General features: G+C 35.4%; 1 protein-coding gene across 6 annotated transcripts in view; it reads left to right on the plus strand.

Moving 5' to 3' along the window:
- The window catches only part of ANKS1B (ankyrin repeat and sterile alpha motif domain containing 1B), a 1,163,439-nt gene that overhangs the window by 304,022 nt on the left and 846,638 nt on the right, over positions 1–12,779 (plus strand). For all 6 annotated transcript variants that reach the window (XM_060164617.1, XM_060164618.1, XM_060164622.1 and 3 more), the window contains exon 9: positions 12,251–12,394. In XM_060164617.1, coding sequence (XP_060020600.1) covers positions 12,251–12,394 — 144 coding nt within the window. The remainder of the gene's footprint in view (positions 1–12,250; positions 12,395–12,779) is intronic.

A 12,779-nucleotide genomic window follows, 5' to 3' on the forward strand; every position in this document is an offset into this window, starting at 1 on the left:
TAAGCTGGTTATTAAAGGTAGTTTTTTTTTTTTTTAGGAAAATGTGATTTGTTTTTATTTCCTTTGCTAGTGTAAATTAGTGAAATGTTTCAATAAAAAAGCATTTATTGGTGCTCTTGAGCACATAATACACAATACATAGTACTCTAGATACTAGGAATGTAAATCTAAGTTAGATATAGATCTCTCCTTTTACCAGCTGTTACCCCTGAGAAAGGATATGTTTCAGATAGTAGTATTTATTTTAATTTGACTTTAAATCCACTGGGTCAAAGTTGGGCCTTGAGGTAGAGGATTAACCTCAAAGGTTTGTTTCTGAAGCTTTCATCCAGACTCTCCTTCCGTCAAGTATGCACACAGTCATTTTCACTGTGACAGGCAAAATTGATGAAGATGCATTTAGGATTAGAAAGTAACCTAAATCTAAACTTATCCTGAGCATGAGTCAATTATAAACCAAGACCACAGGCCTGGAAAATTGCTATCAGGGTTTGTTACAACCTATAAAACCTAATAAACAATTTAACTTCTCTGCCCTGGAAAACAAACTCACCAGGTATATTTAACACACAGATACACACACAGAAAAACAGATACACAAAACCAATAACAAAAATACATTCTGTGGAGATGTAATGAGCCTCAACGTTTATCTCATACTGTTTGTGAAAAGTAACTCAATGTGATTCAAAGACCAGAAATGTAAAAATAATATTAAACAGAAAATATAGGAGACTATCTTTGTGACTTTGGAGTAGGCGTATATTTTTTAGATATTACATAAATAACACAAAGGATGTATGCCCAGCATATAGAGTATTTTTTAAGAAAAACTCGTAAAACTCTGGACATCCAAATGCCAAAAAATGAATCTAGACACAGACCTTACACTCTTCACAAAATTTAACTCAAAATGGATCACAGACCTAGATGTAAAAGGCAAAACTGTAAACTTCCTAGATGATAGCATAGGAGAAAATCTACATGACCTTGGTTATGTTATCACTTTTTAGATTCGATACTAAGAGCATGAACCATGAAAGAAATAATTGATAGGTGGACTTCATTAAAATTAAAACTTCTCCTCTGTGAAAGGGTCAAGAGAAAGAAGAGATAAGCCTGGGGTTGGGAGAAAATATTTGTAAAACATATATCTGATAAAGTACTGTTATCCATAATATACAAAGAACTCTTAAAATTTAGCAGTTTGAAAACAAACAGCCTGACTAAAAAATGGGCCTAACAGACACCTCACTTAAGAAGATATACAGATGGCAAATAAGCATATGCAAAGGTGCTCCATATCATATTTTATGAGGGAAATGCACATTAAAACCACAATGAGGGACTTCCCTGGTGGTGCAGTGGTTAAGAATCCGCCTGCCAACTCAGGGGACACGGGTTTGAGCCCTTGTCTGGGAAGGTCCCACATGCCACGGAGCAAATAAGCCTGTGCGCCACAATTACTGACCCTGCACTCTAGAGCCTGCGAGCCACAACCACTGAGCCCGCGTGCCACAACTACTAAAGCCCATGTGCCTAGATCCTGTGCTCCATAACAAGAGAAGCCACTGCAATGAGAAGCCCGCGTACCACAACGAAGAGTAGCCCCTGCTCGCCACAACTAGAGAAAGCCCGTGCAGAGCAATGAAGACCCAACGCAGCCATTAAATAAATTAATTAATTTAAAAAAACAAAACAAAAATAAAACCCAATGAAATACCATTACACAACTGCTAGAATGGTTAAAATACAGAAGCCTGACAACACCAAATGCTGGCACAAGATGTGGAGCTCAAATGTGAAGCAAGAGAAACCCTCATTTATTGCTGATGGGAATACAAAATGGTACTGCCACTTTGGAAGACAGTAATTACAAAACTAAACATATTCTTACCATATGATCCAGAGCAATCTTGCTTCTTGGTATTTACCCAAAGTAGTTGAAAACTTATGTCCACACAAAAACCTGAACAAGGATGTTTATAGCAGCTTTATTCATAATTGCTAAAACTTGGAAGAAACCAGGATGTCTTTCAATAGGTAAATGGATGAACTGTGGTACATCCAGACAATGGAATATTATTTAGAACTAAAAAGAAATGAGCTATAAAGCCATGAAAAGACACAGAGGAACCTTAAATGCATGTTACTGCATGAAAGAAGCCAGTCTGAAGAGGCTACATTTTGTATGATTCCAACTTTATGATGTTCTGGAAAGGGCAAACCTATGGAGACAGTAAAAAGGAACAGTGGTTGGGTTCAGAGGGTGAATAGGTGGAACATAGGTCTTTAGGGCAGTGAAAATATTCTGTATGTTACCATAATAATGGATATATGTCATTATAAATTTGTCTAAACATTTAGAATGTACAAGAGTAAACTGTAATATAAACTATGGACTTTGTGTGATTATAGTATATTAGTGTAGGTTCATTAATATCAATTGTAGCAAATGTACCACTCTGGTGGGGGATGTTTATAAAGAGGGGAATTTTGCATGTGTAGGGGCATGGGGTATATGGGAAATCTGTACCTTCCTCTCAATTTTGCTGTGCACCTTAAACGGCTCTAAAAAGAACAGAGCCGTTGTTGAATTAAAAAACCTATTACAATTCAACAGTAAGAAGTCAAATTAACCCAATTTAAAATAGACAAAAGATTTGAAAGGATATTTCACACAAAAAAAACGTGTATGGCCTCCTAGCACAGGAGAAGATACTTAACACATTGGCAGTCACAGAAATGGAAATTTAAAAGCACCGTGTGGCAGCACTACACATCTGTTAGAATGGCTAAATTAAGTGTTGCCAAGAATTTGGAGGTACTAGAACTGTAATGGGAATGTAAAATGATACAAATACTTTGGAAAACATTTTGATAATTTCTTAAAAGGTTTAAGATACACTTAACCATGTCCCTGACATTTTAGGTTTTTAACTAAGAGAAACAAAATCTTATGTCCACATACCAAATTATACATGAATGTTCATGGCAACTTTATTCATAATGGCCCCAAACTGGAAACAACCTAAATGTCTATCAAAGGAAGAATGTATAAATAAGTTTTGATATATCTATACAGTGGACTACAACTGTGTATTAAAAAGGAATAAACTACTGATACATGAAAAATAGAGATGTATCTCAAACACATTATGCTGAGCGAAAGAAGCCAGACCTAAAGTGTATACATCGTGATTCTATTTTTGTGAAGTTCTAGGAAAGACTTGTATAATAGAGTGACAGAAAAAGATTTCTGGAGCCAGGGGGTAGGTGAGTACTGACAGGGAATGAGTATAAGGTGATGATTGCACAGGTGTATGCTTTTATCAAAAGTTATCAAACTGTACATTAAAAATGGGTGCATATTATGTATGCAAATAATACCTTAATAAATTTGATTTTAAAAAGAAACCATTTGAAAAATAGTATTTGTTTATATAAAATGAACTGTCGTGAAGGACAGTTTATTTTCCAAAAGTTGCATACTTTGCCTCTTATACTAAGTCTTGCTGAAAAAATAAGCTTGAGTCAACTTTCTAAAGTAGCCTTAACATTTTTGAAATTAGTGTTGACCTCTTGCACATAAACCTGACATCAGTTTAGACTTCTTTCTAATTTTGCAATAATAAACAGTATTATTAAGCCAGAGTCAGATAAATGAACAAGTTTTAAAAGATAATAAGAACATACAAATTGATTGTATTAAAGTAGAATAGCAAACCAAATGCATTCTTCTTTGAAGTTTCCCAGATGATTATGCGAAGAATGTTGGCTATGTAAAGAGGTAGCAGGTGGGGACACAGTGTGTTGGAACTGAGCATTTTAGAGGAATTACGATGAATGTCTCATGTACTATTAAAAAGAGAACAGCTCTCCTTAATCTATTCTTCAGTATTCCTTGCAACTAAAATACTTGCTTTAATAGCAATTCTGTCTTTCAATAAATGTGAATACTGGCAAATCCCCAAGTTTAAAATATCACCATGCACAGTAATATTATTTTGGTGTGTGGATGCTAGGAGGTGGACTCAGTGTACTTATTGGCATAAAGACTTGTTTCTCTTCTTCCTTCCTTTTCCTTGCAGATATAAATGCATCTTAGGATTCATAGGTGACTGCAAATAAATCTGAGAGAAATTTCGTTTTTCAGAAGACTTAAATATTGCATCTATTGTGAATTTCACTAACGTGGAGCAAATGACTGTGGTGAGAAGTTAGTATAGGGTAACATTGGAGTTATCCTCAGAAAATTTTAAGCAGAGGTTTAGTGTTAATAAGCTGATGAAAATATTGTATTTGACACTAGTCTTTCTGAGCATCCGTAATACATGAAACTGTGGCGTGTGATCTCTTTGTCAGGACTGAACTTAAGATAAACGAGTCTTCTGCTTTTTGAGTGAAGTGATCACTGACCTTTATTGGTTTGATCATTAGTTATGGTATAAATGAAACAGCTTAACATTTTACAATTTCCCTTCTCTCTCAGTGTCCCAGTAAGCCCTTAGATCCCCAACTTTAAAAGCATTATAAAAAATCATTGATATAGGGCTTCCCTGGTGACGCAGTGGTTGAGAGTCTGCCTGCCGATGCAGGGGACGCGGGTTCATGCCCCAGTCTGGGAGGATCCCACGTGCCGCATAGCGGCTGGGCCTGTGAGCCATGGCCGCTGAGCCTGGGCGTCCGGAGCCTGTGCTCCGCAACGGGAGAGGCCACAACAGTGAGAGGCCCGTGAGCCCAAAACAAACAAACAAAAATCATTGATACAGCTTTTTTGTTGTTGACTTTCAAATTGACAGAAATTAATAACCCTTGAGTAAGATCACCTGTATAATGAGATTGGCTGTGCAAGTTTGGAGATAAGGTGTATACTAGAGTTACATTGCTCTGTGTTATAAAAGGTAGAGGAATTTGAAGAGCAGATGAAAAAATTCTGTGGGAAGAAATAGACCCCAAAGGAGATAAAAGCACCCTTCCACCCAGCCATCATCACAAGGAGACAAATATTTGTTGGGGAGGAGGAGAGGTTAAGTTGTGCAATTTAAAGCTTATTCTCCTTCTCCACTGCAGAGTTTTTGGTAGAATCTAAATTGCTCACTAATGGTTGGTAATAAATGCATTCTTTAATGAAATCAAGTAGATGCTGAGTTGTACAGTAGTTTGAATATGGGATGAATACAATGAGGGCAAGTGAATACAGTGGAGTCAGAAGGTAAAGGACACTAAGTTCAAGGTTACAGTTAAATTGGTGTCTCCTAGAATTGGTGAGAATGTTCACATTATTAAAATATTTTTGAGGGAAAGCTGATATTCATTCATTCACTCATTCATTTATTCAGTCAACACATATGCAATGGAAAGTACTTTAATGTGCTGAGTACTGGGCTTGTGGTATCTAAACCAACAGAATCTCTGCAGTTATGCAGTTTGTAATCCAGTAAGGAAAGCAGTTATTGAACCAAGGTCACATAAGTAGCTGTAAACATTTTATTTGTGATAATTACTGTAAAAATATCAGGGTGCCGTGAAAGCATGTAAGAAAGGAAACTAATTTTGACTGGGACATCAAAAAGGACTATCAAAGGGAGTGAATTAAGTTCATACCTAGAACACAGATAAGATTAATCCCGATGAAGACAAGAGAAGAGAGTGCTCCAGGAATTTATTTATTAGGATTTGGTACAGTAACAAGTAACAGAAAATCCAAAATAACAACGGCTTAAAAAGAAATTTATTTCACTCCACTTGCAAAACTTAGAGCTGGGCAGTCCAAGGATGGTAGAGCTCATCAGTATAAGGAACCCAGTATTCTTCTATTTTGTTGTTCTACTATGTATGTCCTCTAGTTCCAAGGATCCCTCATGGTCCAGGATGACTGTGCCAGCTCCAGCCATTTCATTAGCATTCCAATCAGCGGAAGGAGGAAAGGGAGGAAGAAGGACATGCCCCATTACTTTAAGAACACTTCTTATATCCCAGGGTTATAACTTAACAACACGGTCACATGTAGCTGTGACAGAGATTAGGAAATGTGGTCTGTATTCAAAGCAGACATGTGCCCAACTAAAAGTTAGGGTCCTATTACTATAGAAAAAGAGGGCTAGGTGTTCTCTTATATTGGGAGACAGCTGACGGCTTCTGGAAGAGAAAACCTTATGTGCTTAGTTATATAAAGTTCTAGATAAAAGAAAGTTTGGTATATTCAAGAGAAAGAGCATAGTGTGTTTAAATGTTATGAGCAAAGGGGAGGAAGAATGGTGGCAGTGGGACAAAACTAGAGAGGTAGGTAAGGGCAAATCATACACAGCCTTTTGAATCATGTTAAGAATTTTGAATTTCATCCAAAGAACAATGAAAGACTATGTAATAGTCTTTTCCAGTTTTTAAGGAAAAGGGTAACATTTTCACATTCTCATATAAGAAATTTTTTTCTCTGGTCACAGTGTGGAGAGTATTGTAGAAATGTTGAAAATATATAGAAAGTTAAAGTAATAGTACACTTTGGCATACAATTGCATATTTATTAATTTATTCTGACAGAAGCATCGGACAAGAGTACAAATCTGGAAGGATATGCACTGAATGTTTACATTGGGAATGAAGTTAGGGAAGCTTCACTTTCTCTTTTATAACTTTTTATTTTGAATGATTTGTTTTACAATAAACATGTATTACTTTAAGTTTCGTTAAAAATTAATGAATCAGGCTTCCCTGGTGGTGCAGTGGTTGAGAGTCCGCCTACCGATGCAGGGGACACGGGTTCGTGCCCCGGTCCGGGAAGATCCCACATGCCACGGAACGGCTGGGCCCATGAGCCATGGCCGCTGGGCCTGCACGTCCAGAGCCTGTGCTCCGCAGCGGGAGAGGCCACAACAGTGAGAGGCCCGCGTACTGCAAAAAAAAAAAAAAATTAATGAATCAATTTCAGTTTTGAAAAATAAAGACAAAAAGACTTGCTGACTTGCAGTCCAGATTGCTGACTTCTATTCCAAGTGTTCTTCCTTTGTTTGCTCTCCATTTCTGACGGTTGCCTCCTTCCTGGAGTCTATTTGCCCAGTCCCTTTGCATTTGACGGTTCTATTAGGCTGATTTCCTACTTTTTAATTTGGTTTTTGCATTTCTGATAGGATGAGGGAAAGTTTTGTCTCGTTCCATCATCCCATTTCCCCACTCACACATTGCTCTCCTATATCCTGGCTATGTCGAGCAGCCTAGGTTTCTGATTTTCCTCCAGGGACTTTTGGACAGGACATGGGCATCCTTGGATTTTCCCTTTTCCTACCGTCACTATATTTCTAAAGACATGCATTCAGGAGTTGAGCAAAGAGGATTAAAGAGGCTCTGTTGGATCATACCTGGTCCTTGATCCTTTTACTGAACTGTATACACTTTAGCTGCTTAGACTTACAGAATTTTAGAGTTAAAAAAAAAAGAGTTTAAAGGCCATCAATTACAAAGTGTAACATAACACAGAAATTCCTTTGCGATATTCTGAATATGTTGAATATTTCTTGTCCCTTTGAAGAGCTCTAGTAATTAGAAACTTTCTTCTAATTAGTAGTGTTATAGAAAGATTATAGGACCAGAGTCAGAGGACTTGTATTATAATCTGCCGCCATTTGTAGGATGACCTTGCAAATTGAGTAACATTGTGAACCTTAGTTTCTTCACTTGTAAATAGGGATAACTCCTATCCTACTTTATTGGGCTATTCCATATCTGAAAACATTTTCTGAACTATAAACCATATATAATTATTATATAATTATGTTTTTATATGTAACATATAGCATAGTTGTTATATGCTATATATAGTTATTATATAAACATAATTATGTTTAACATAAAATATGTGAAAATGATATAATGTATTGTGTATAATTATACAATTATAATATGTGTAATTAAAATATTTACATAAAACATTTTTGTGTAACATAATTTTAATATTATATATATTTCTTATATACATAATATATATATATATCTTACATCACAAGGAAATTCCATTTCTTCAATGTTAGACTGATGTAATTATTCTAGAAGTATTTTTCGTTGATTGAGCTCAAATTTGTCTCCCCACAGTATTTCTGTATTATGACTTTTATCCTCTGAAACAATGTAGAACTTGTCTAGTATTTCTTCTGCATAATTACTGTGCATTAACCAGAAAGCTAATAGGTCCAAACTATGAAAATTTAGGTTTATGTTCTGTGGAAGAATTTCCTGGCATCTGGAACTTTAGGAACACAATTGGATCTCAAGTAAAAAGTTTGAAAGGCATTTGAAATAAAGGAAACTGTGAACTTAAGTGTGTTTATGTAACTTCTTTCCCATATATAATTTAGTTTGATAAAATCTTTCCCAGGCATCTTTTATTGTAAACCAGTGAAGTGGAGAACTATGGTTGTACACAGCTAACATCTATACTGACTTTAGGGGGCAGTACTAAACCACTGATAAATTTTGTTATTTCTGCTAATGCTATTGGCAATGGTTAATATAAAATAAAACTAAAATAAGAATAATGAGATTTGTGATGCAATTATATACACCTCTTAATGTTAGTAAAATTTTTTAGGTAGTCAGATGAAAATGTTAGTTTGAAATTCATTTAATGATTTATTTAATAAATAATTATTACATTACATTATGCACAACACATTGTAAGAGATACAAATGTGAATAAGGCATGTTTACTTTCAGATAACTTACAATTAAGTTGGATAAGTAAGTTGAGTATGTATGTGTGTGAGTGAGTGTGTGTGTGTGTGTGTGTGTGTGTGTGTATAAAACTCTTTCAGGATAAAGTTTAATTAAAAAAAGCAACATTTATTGTTTATTTTCTATGAACCAGTTGCTGTCAAGCAACTAATTTTATCCGCATACAGCCCTATCAAGTAAGAACTGTTATTATGCCTGCTTTGCAGCTGAGGAAACTGAGGATTAGTAAGATTATGTGATTTGCTCAGTCACACAACTTGCATGTGGCAGAGCCAGGAATGTATATCTCTTTGTATATCTTAAATGTATGTTTGTTTGACTTCAAGGCTTTTGCTCTTTGCCAGAGAGACGATGCAGTCTATCATCTCAAAGTGTGTGTGAAATAACACAATACACAAACTCTCAGAAAGAGCTATAGACGTTCAGAAGAGAGCAACATCATTTCTATTTGTGGGAAATCTGGAAAATATACGTAAGAGGTGAAATCTGAACTGTATTTTGAGGAATCAATGGGATTATAAGAGAATAATAGCTAAAGACAGTAGTTAATATTTACTGAAACCTTACTATGTTTCAGGCACTTTATATTCATTACCTTATTATCAGGAAAAAATTCTGAGGGAGGTACTACTGTACTATTTTCCCACTGCATAGGTGAGGTAAGTGAGGGGGACAGTGGTCATATCTGATGAAAATTACACTACTAAGTAGGCTAATAAGTAAGAGAGTTAGAACTTGAATCCAGGACTAATTTTAGAGCCTAAACTCTTAACCAGTACAATAGCTATATGGAGAAGTGAGGTGGGGGCATGAACAAAACATGGAACAGATTAGGAAAGGGTAAACAATTCCATTTGGGTATAGTCTGGGGTGAGTAAAATAGAGTAAGAAAAAGAACTGAAAAATAGTTTGATCATGAAACCTTGAGCCATATTAAGGAATTTTGATATTATTTGCTGTACAGTGGGAAATAATTGGAGATTTATGAGCTGGGGAGAGACATAAGCAGAGTTTTTCTTTGTGGAGGAGAAAGAGACAGAGGAAGAAAACTGATTAATCTATAAAATGTTGATAATTCTTAGCCAAGTATGTAATCATTTATAGAGCCGTACGTGTCAACCATGATGGTCAGACCAGTGACTGATCATTAGTTGGTGAAGGAGATGCCCATTTGATCATTCTGTTCATTTTTGTAGACAGCATTGATCAAACATATACATGCTCTAGAGTCAGGTAGTGTGGATTAGAATCCTTTTTCTGTCACTTACCAGCTCTTGACCTTGGGTTTTACTTGACTTCTCTGTGCCTTAGTTTAGTATTGGCCTAAAAGCATTGTGTGAATTAAAATAATGAATAATAGAGTGTTCAATAGATTGTAGCTATTGTTATTATTGTATCTTACAGACAGTAACTGATTGAAGGACTACTGAAGTTCACAATTTCTCAGTTATTGAAAATTGATAAAGGGAAATTTAAGATGTGAATATAAAAATCAGTCATTTTATGAAGTCTTATTTTCTGTTTTTAAAAGTAACAGCTTTTGGGGGGAGGTGGGTGCTATTTATAATTCAGAATGTAAACTATCTTTACTAACTTCAGTAATCATGATCTATCAATGTTGTACACTGAACACTACATTCTGAATATTTTTAGACAAACTTACTGTCTTTCCAGTTTTTTAAAAAAATTCAGTCTGCTGAGTATTCAGCAGGCTCTTTGAATGTGGAATTTTTCTTCAGTTCTGACAAAATTTCTTGCATTTGTACTTTGACAACTTCTTCTCACCTTTACATGAAGCATTCTTCGCTTGATCCCCTAATTTTCTTAACTTTTAATGTCTTTTGATCTTTTGTTCTGTCCTCTGGGAAATTTGCTGTGACTTATTTTCCAGCGGTTCTATTGGATTTTATGCATTTATTTGTTTTGTAGCATTCTGTTCTTGTTTTAGGGATGCAAATATCTTCTATCTCTCTGCGGATATTATTTATAACTTTTTTCTGTATATTTATGTTGTTCTGTTAAAGCAGCAGTTCCCAACCTTTTTGGCACCAGGGACTGGTTTCATGGAAGACAGTTTTTCCACAGATGGGGGGAGGGGGATGGTTCAGGCGGTAATGCGAGTGATGGGGAGCGGCAGATGAAGCTTCGCTCACTTACCTTCTGCTGTGTGGCCCAGTTCCTAACAGGGGTCTCTGGGGGTTGGGACCCTTGTTTTAAAGGTTTCCTTCCAATATGTGGTGATCCTTGTGTTTTTGTTCATATTTAACTAAAAAATTAGGAACTGTTTATGTGGATGGAGTTTGTAGAGAGGGGGCTTCACAGTAGGCATTAAGGCATAGATGCCCCACCATTTTCCTAAATACGTACAGATCACTTTTCTTGAGAGGTCCATTTTTGCAGAGAGGAATATATTCTTGGATCCTACCTGGAGGATATGAACTTAGCTCTCATGTTCTCTAAGACAAATGTGGGAAGGCACTGGGGTAGGTTGAGAATCTTCATTTACTACATAGATGTTCACTTAATTTCATTGTTTTTAACGAGGCACCCCTTGGCTTATTGTACATAGATTCTTAAAATTCATAATCCCTTTGCTTCAACCTCATCAGAATGTAAACCTCCAATTTCTTGTCAGGTGGTAAAGGTTTAGTTTCTCAGCTGGCTGAGGTGGAGTTTCCATTCTGTTTCAGCTCCACCAGCACCTACACCTTCACAGGTAGTCAGTCTCTCTAATTCTTAACCCCTTTTGAGGGTGTTGAATCATGAATAGATCTGCTTCTTATTCTTCCTCCTTGCAGGCACTTTGTTTTCAGTTTTCTCAAGTTTGCTAAGTTAATTTGATAAATCATCTGTTTATCATTATCTAAACGTTTTCTTGATATTGCTCATCTGCTAACATCCCTCCAGTTGTCCTTGTCCTTATGGTTTAGACCATTTTTACAAAAGTTTTGCTGTCATTTAAGTGGGATTTGGGAAGTAGTAAAAGTAAATATGTATGTTTAACATGGAAGTCCTATTATTAATTTTAAAAGTATTACCCCTCTTATATGTATAACACAAAATTTTATGAAGCTCATGTTTTTTCAGAAAGGAGACTATCATTTTGGTGATAGTGAAAAATGGGCTTTTTATCAATTCCTGTTTCAATAAAGTATTTTCATGCTATTTCTCTGATTGCATTAGAAATCATAATATTTTTCTCATTTGTTGCTATTCCTGTATTTTCTTGGGTCATTTCCATGTCCTGTTCTTCAATACAAACTTTGTAATTTACCAGTCTTTTTCATCCAGCTTTTTCACTTTCAGTTTTCTTTCACTTTCAACTTCGAGTTGAATTATACATGCTTTCTGGCTGATTCACGTGGCACAGCCACATAACTATGGCTAGAATTAAGCTGACTACTGCTTGCTAACATACACCATAAGAAATTTATGTAATTTAATTGATGTTAAGATATCTAAATGACACTGATATAATATATACATTGATATAATTAATATAGACATATAAATTTAATTTCAGAGAACTTCATCTACAATAAATTTGTCGCCAGGAGAAGTGGAAGAAGAAGATGATGATGAAAACACTTGTGGGCCCTCAGGACTCTGGGAAGCATTAACTCCTTGTAATGGCTGTAGGAACCTTGGCTTCCCCATTCTTGCACAGGTAATGGTTTGCTTTCTTAAGGTACAATAAAACATAAAAATGGTTGCCTATGTTTTTAAGTAAATTTCTTTTCTTCCCCTCTGCAAATCCAATTAGTGTCTTCTTCACTTCGTAATTTTTCTTCAGTTGAAGGTCAGTAAAATGCTTATGTAATTAGCTGTACATGTATGCATATGCAAACACATAGTCTATATAAATTTTTGTGCTTGTTTTATTTTTGTCATGATGCTAGTTCCAGAAAAATTGAGTTGTTTATGAAGTTTTACTATCTATGATTTGGAAATATTTCATTAAAAAATGCTATTTTGAAATTAAATCACAATTTATATTTAAATAATAATAAAAATGATTTAAAAGGAAGCATATGAAAGCTCTTTAAAAGCAG

This window comes from Lagenorhynchus albirostris, chromosome 11 (genome assembly GCF_949774975.1).
Source record: "Lagenorhynchus albirostris chromosome 11, mLagAlb1.1, whole genome shotgun sequence".
NCBI classification, from domain to species: domain Eukaryota; kingdom Metazoa; phylum Chordata; class Mammalia; order Artiodactyla; family Delphinidae; genus Lagenorhynchus; species Lagenorhynchus albirostris.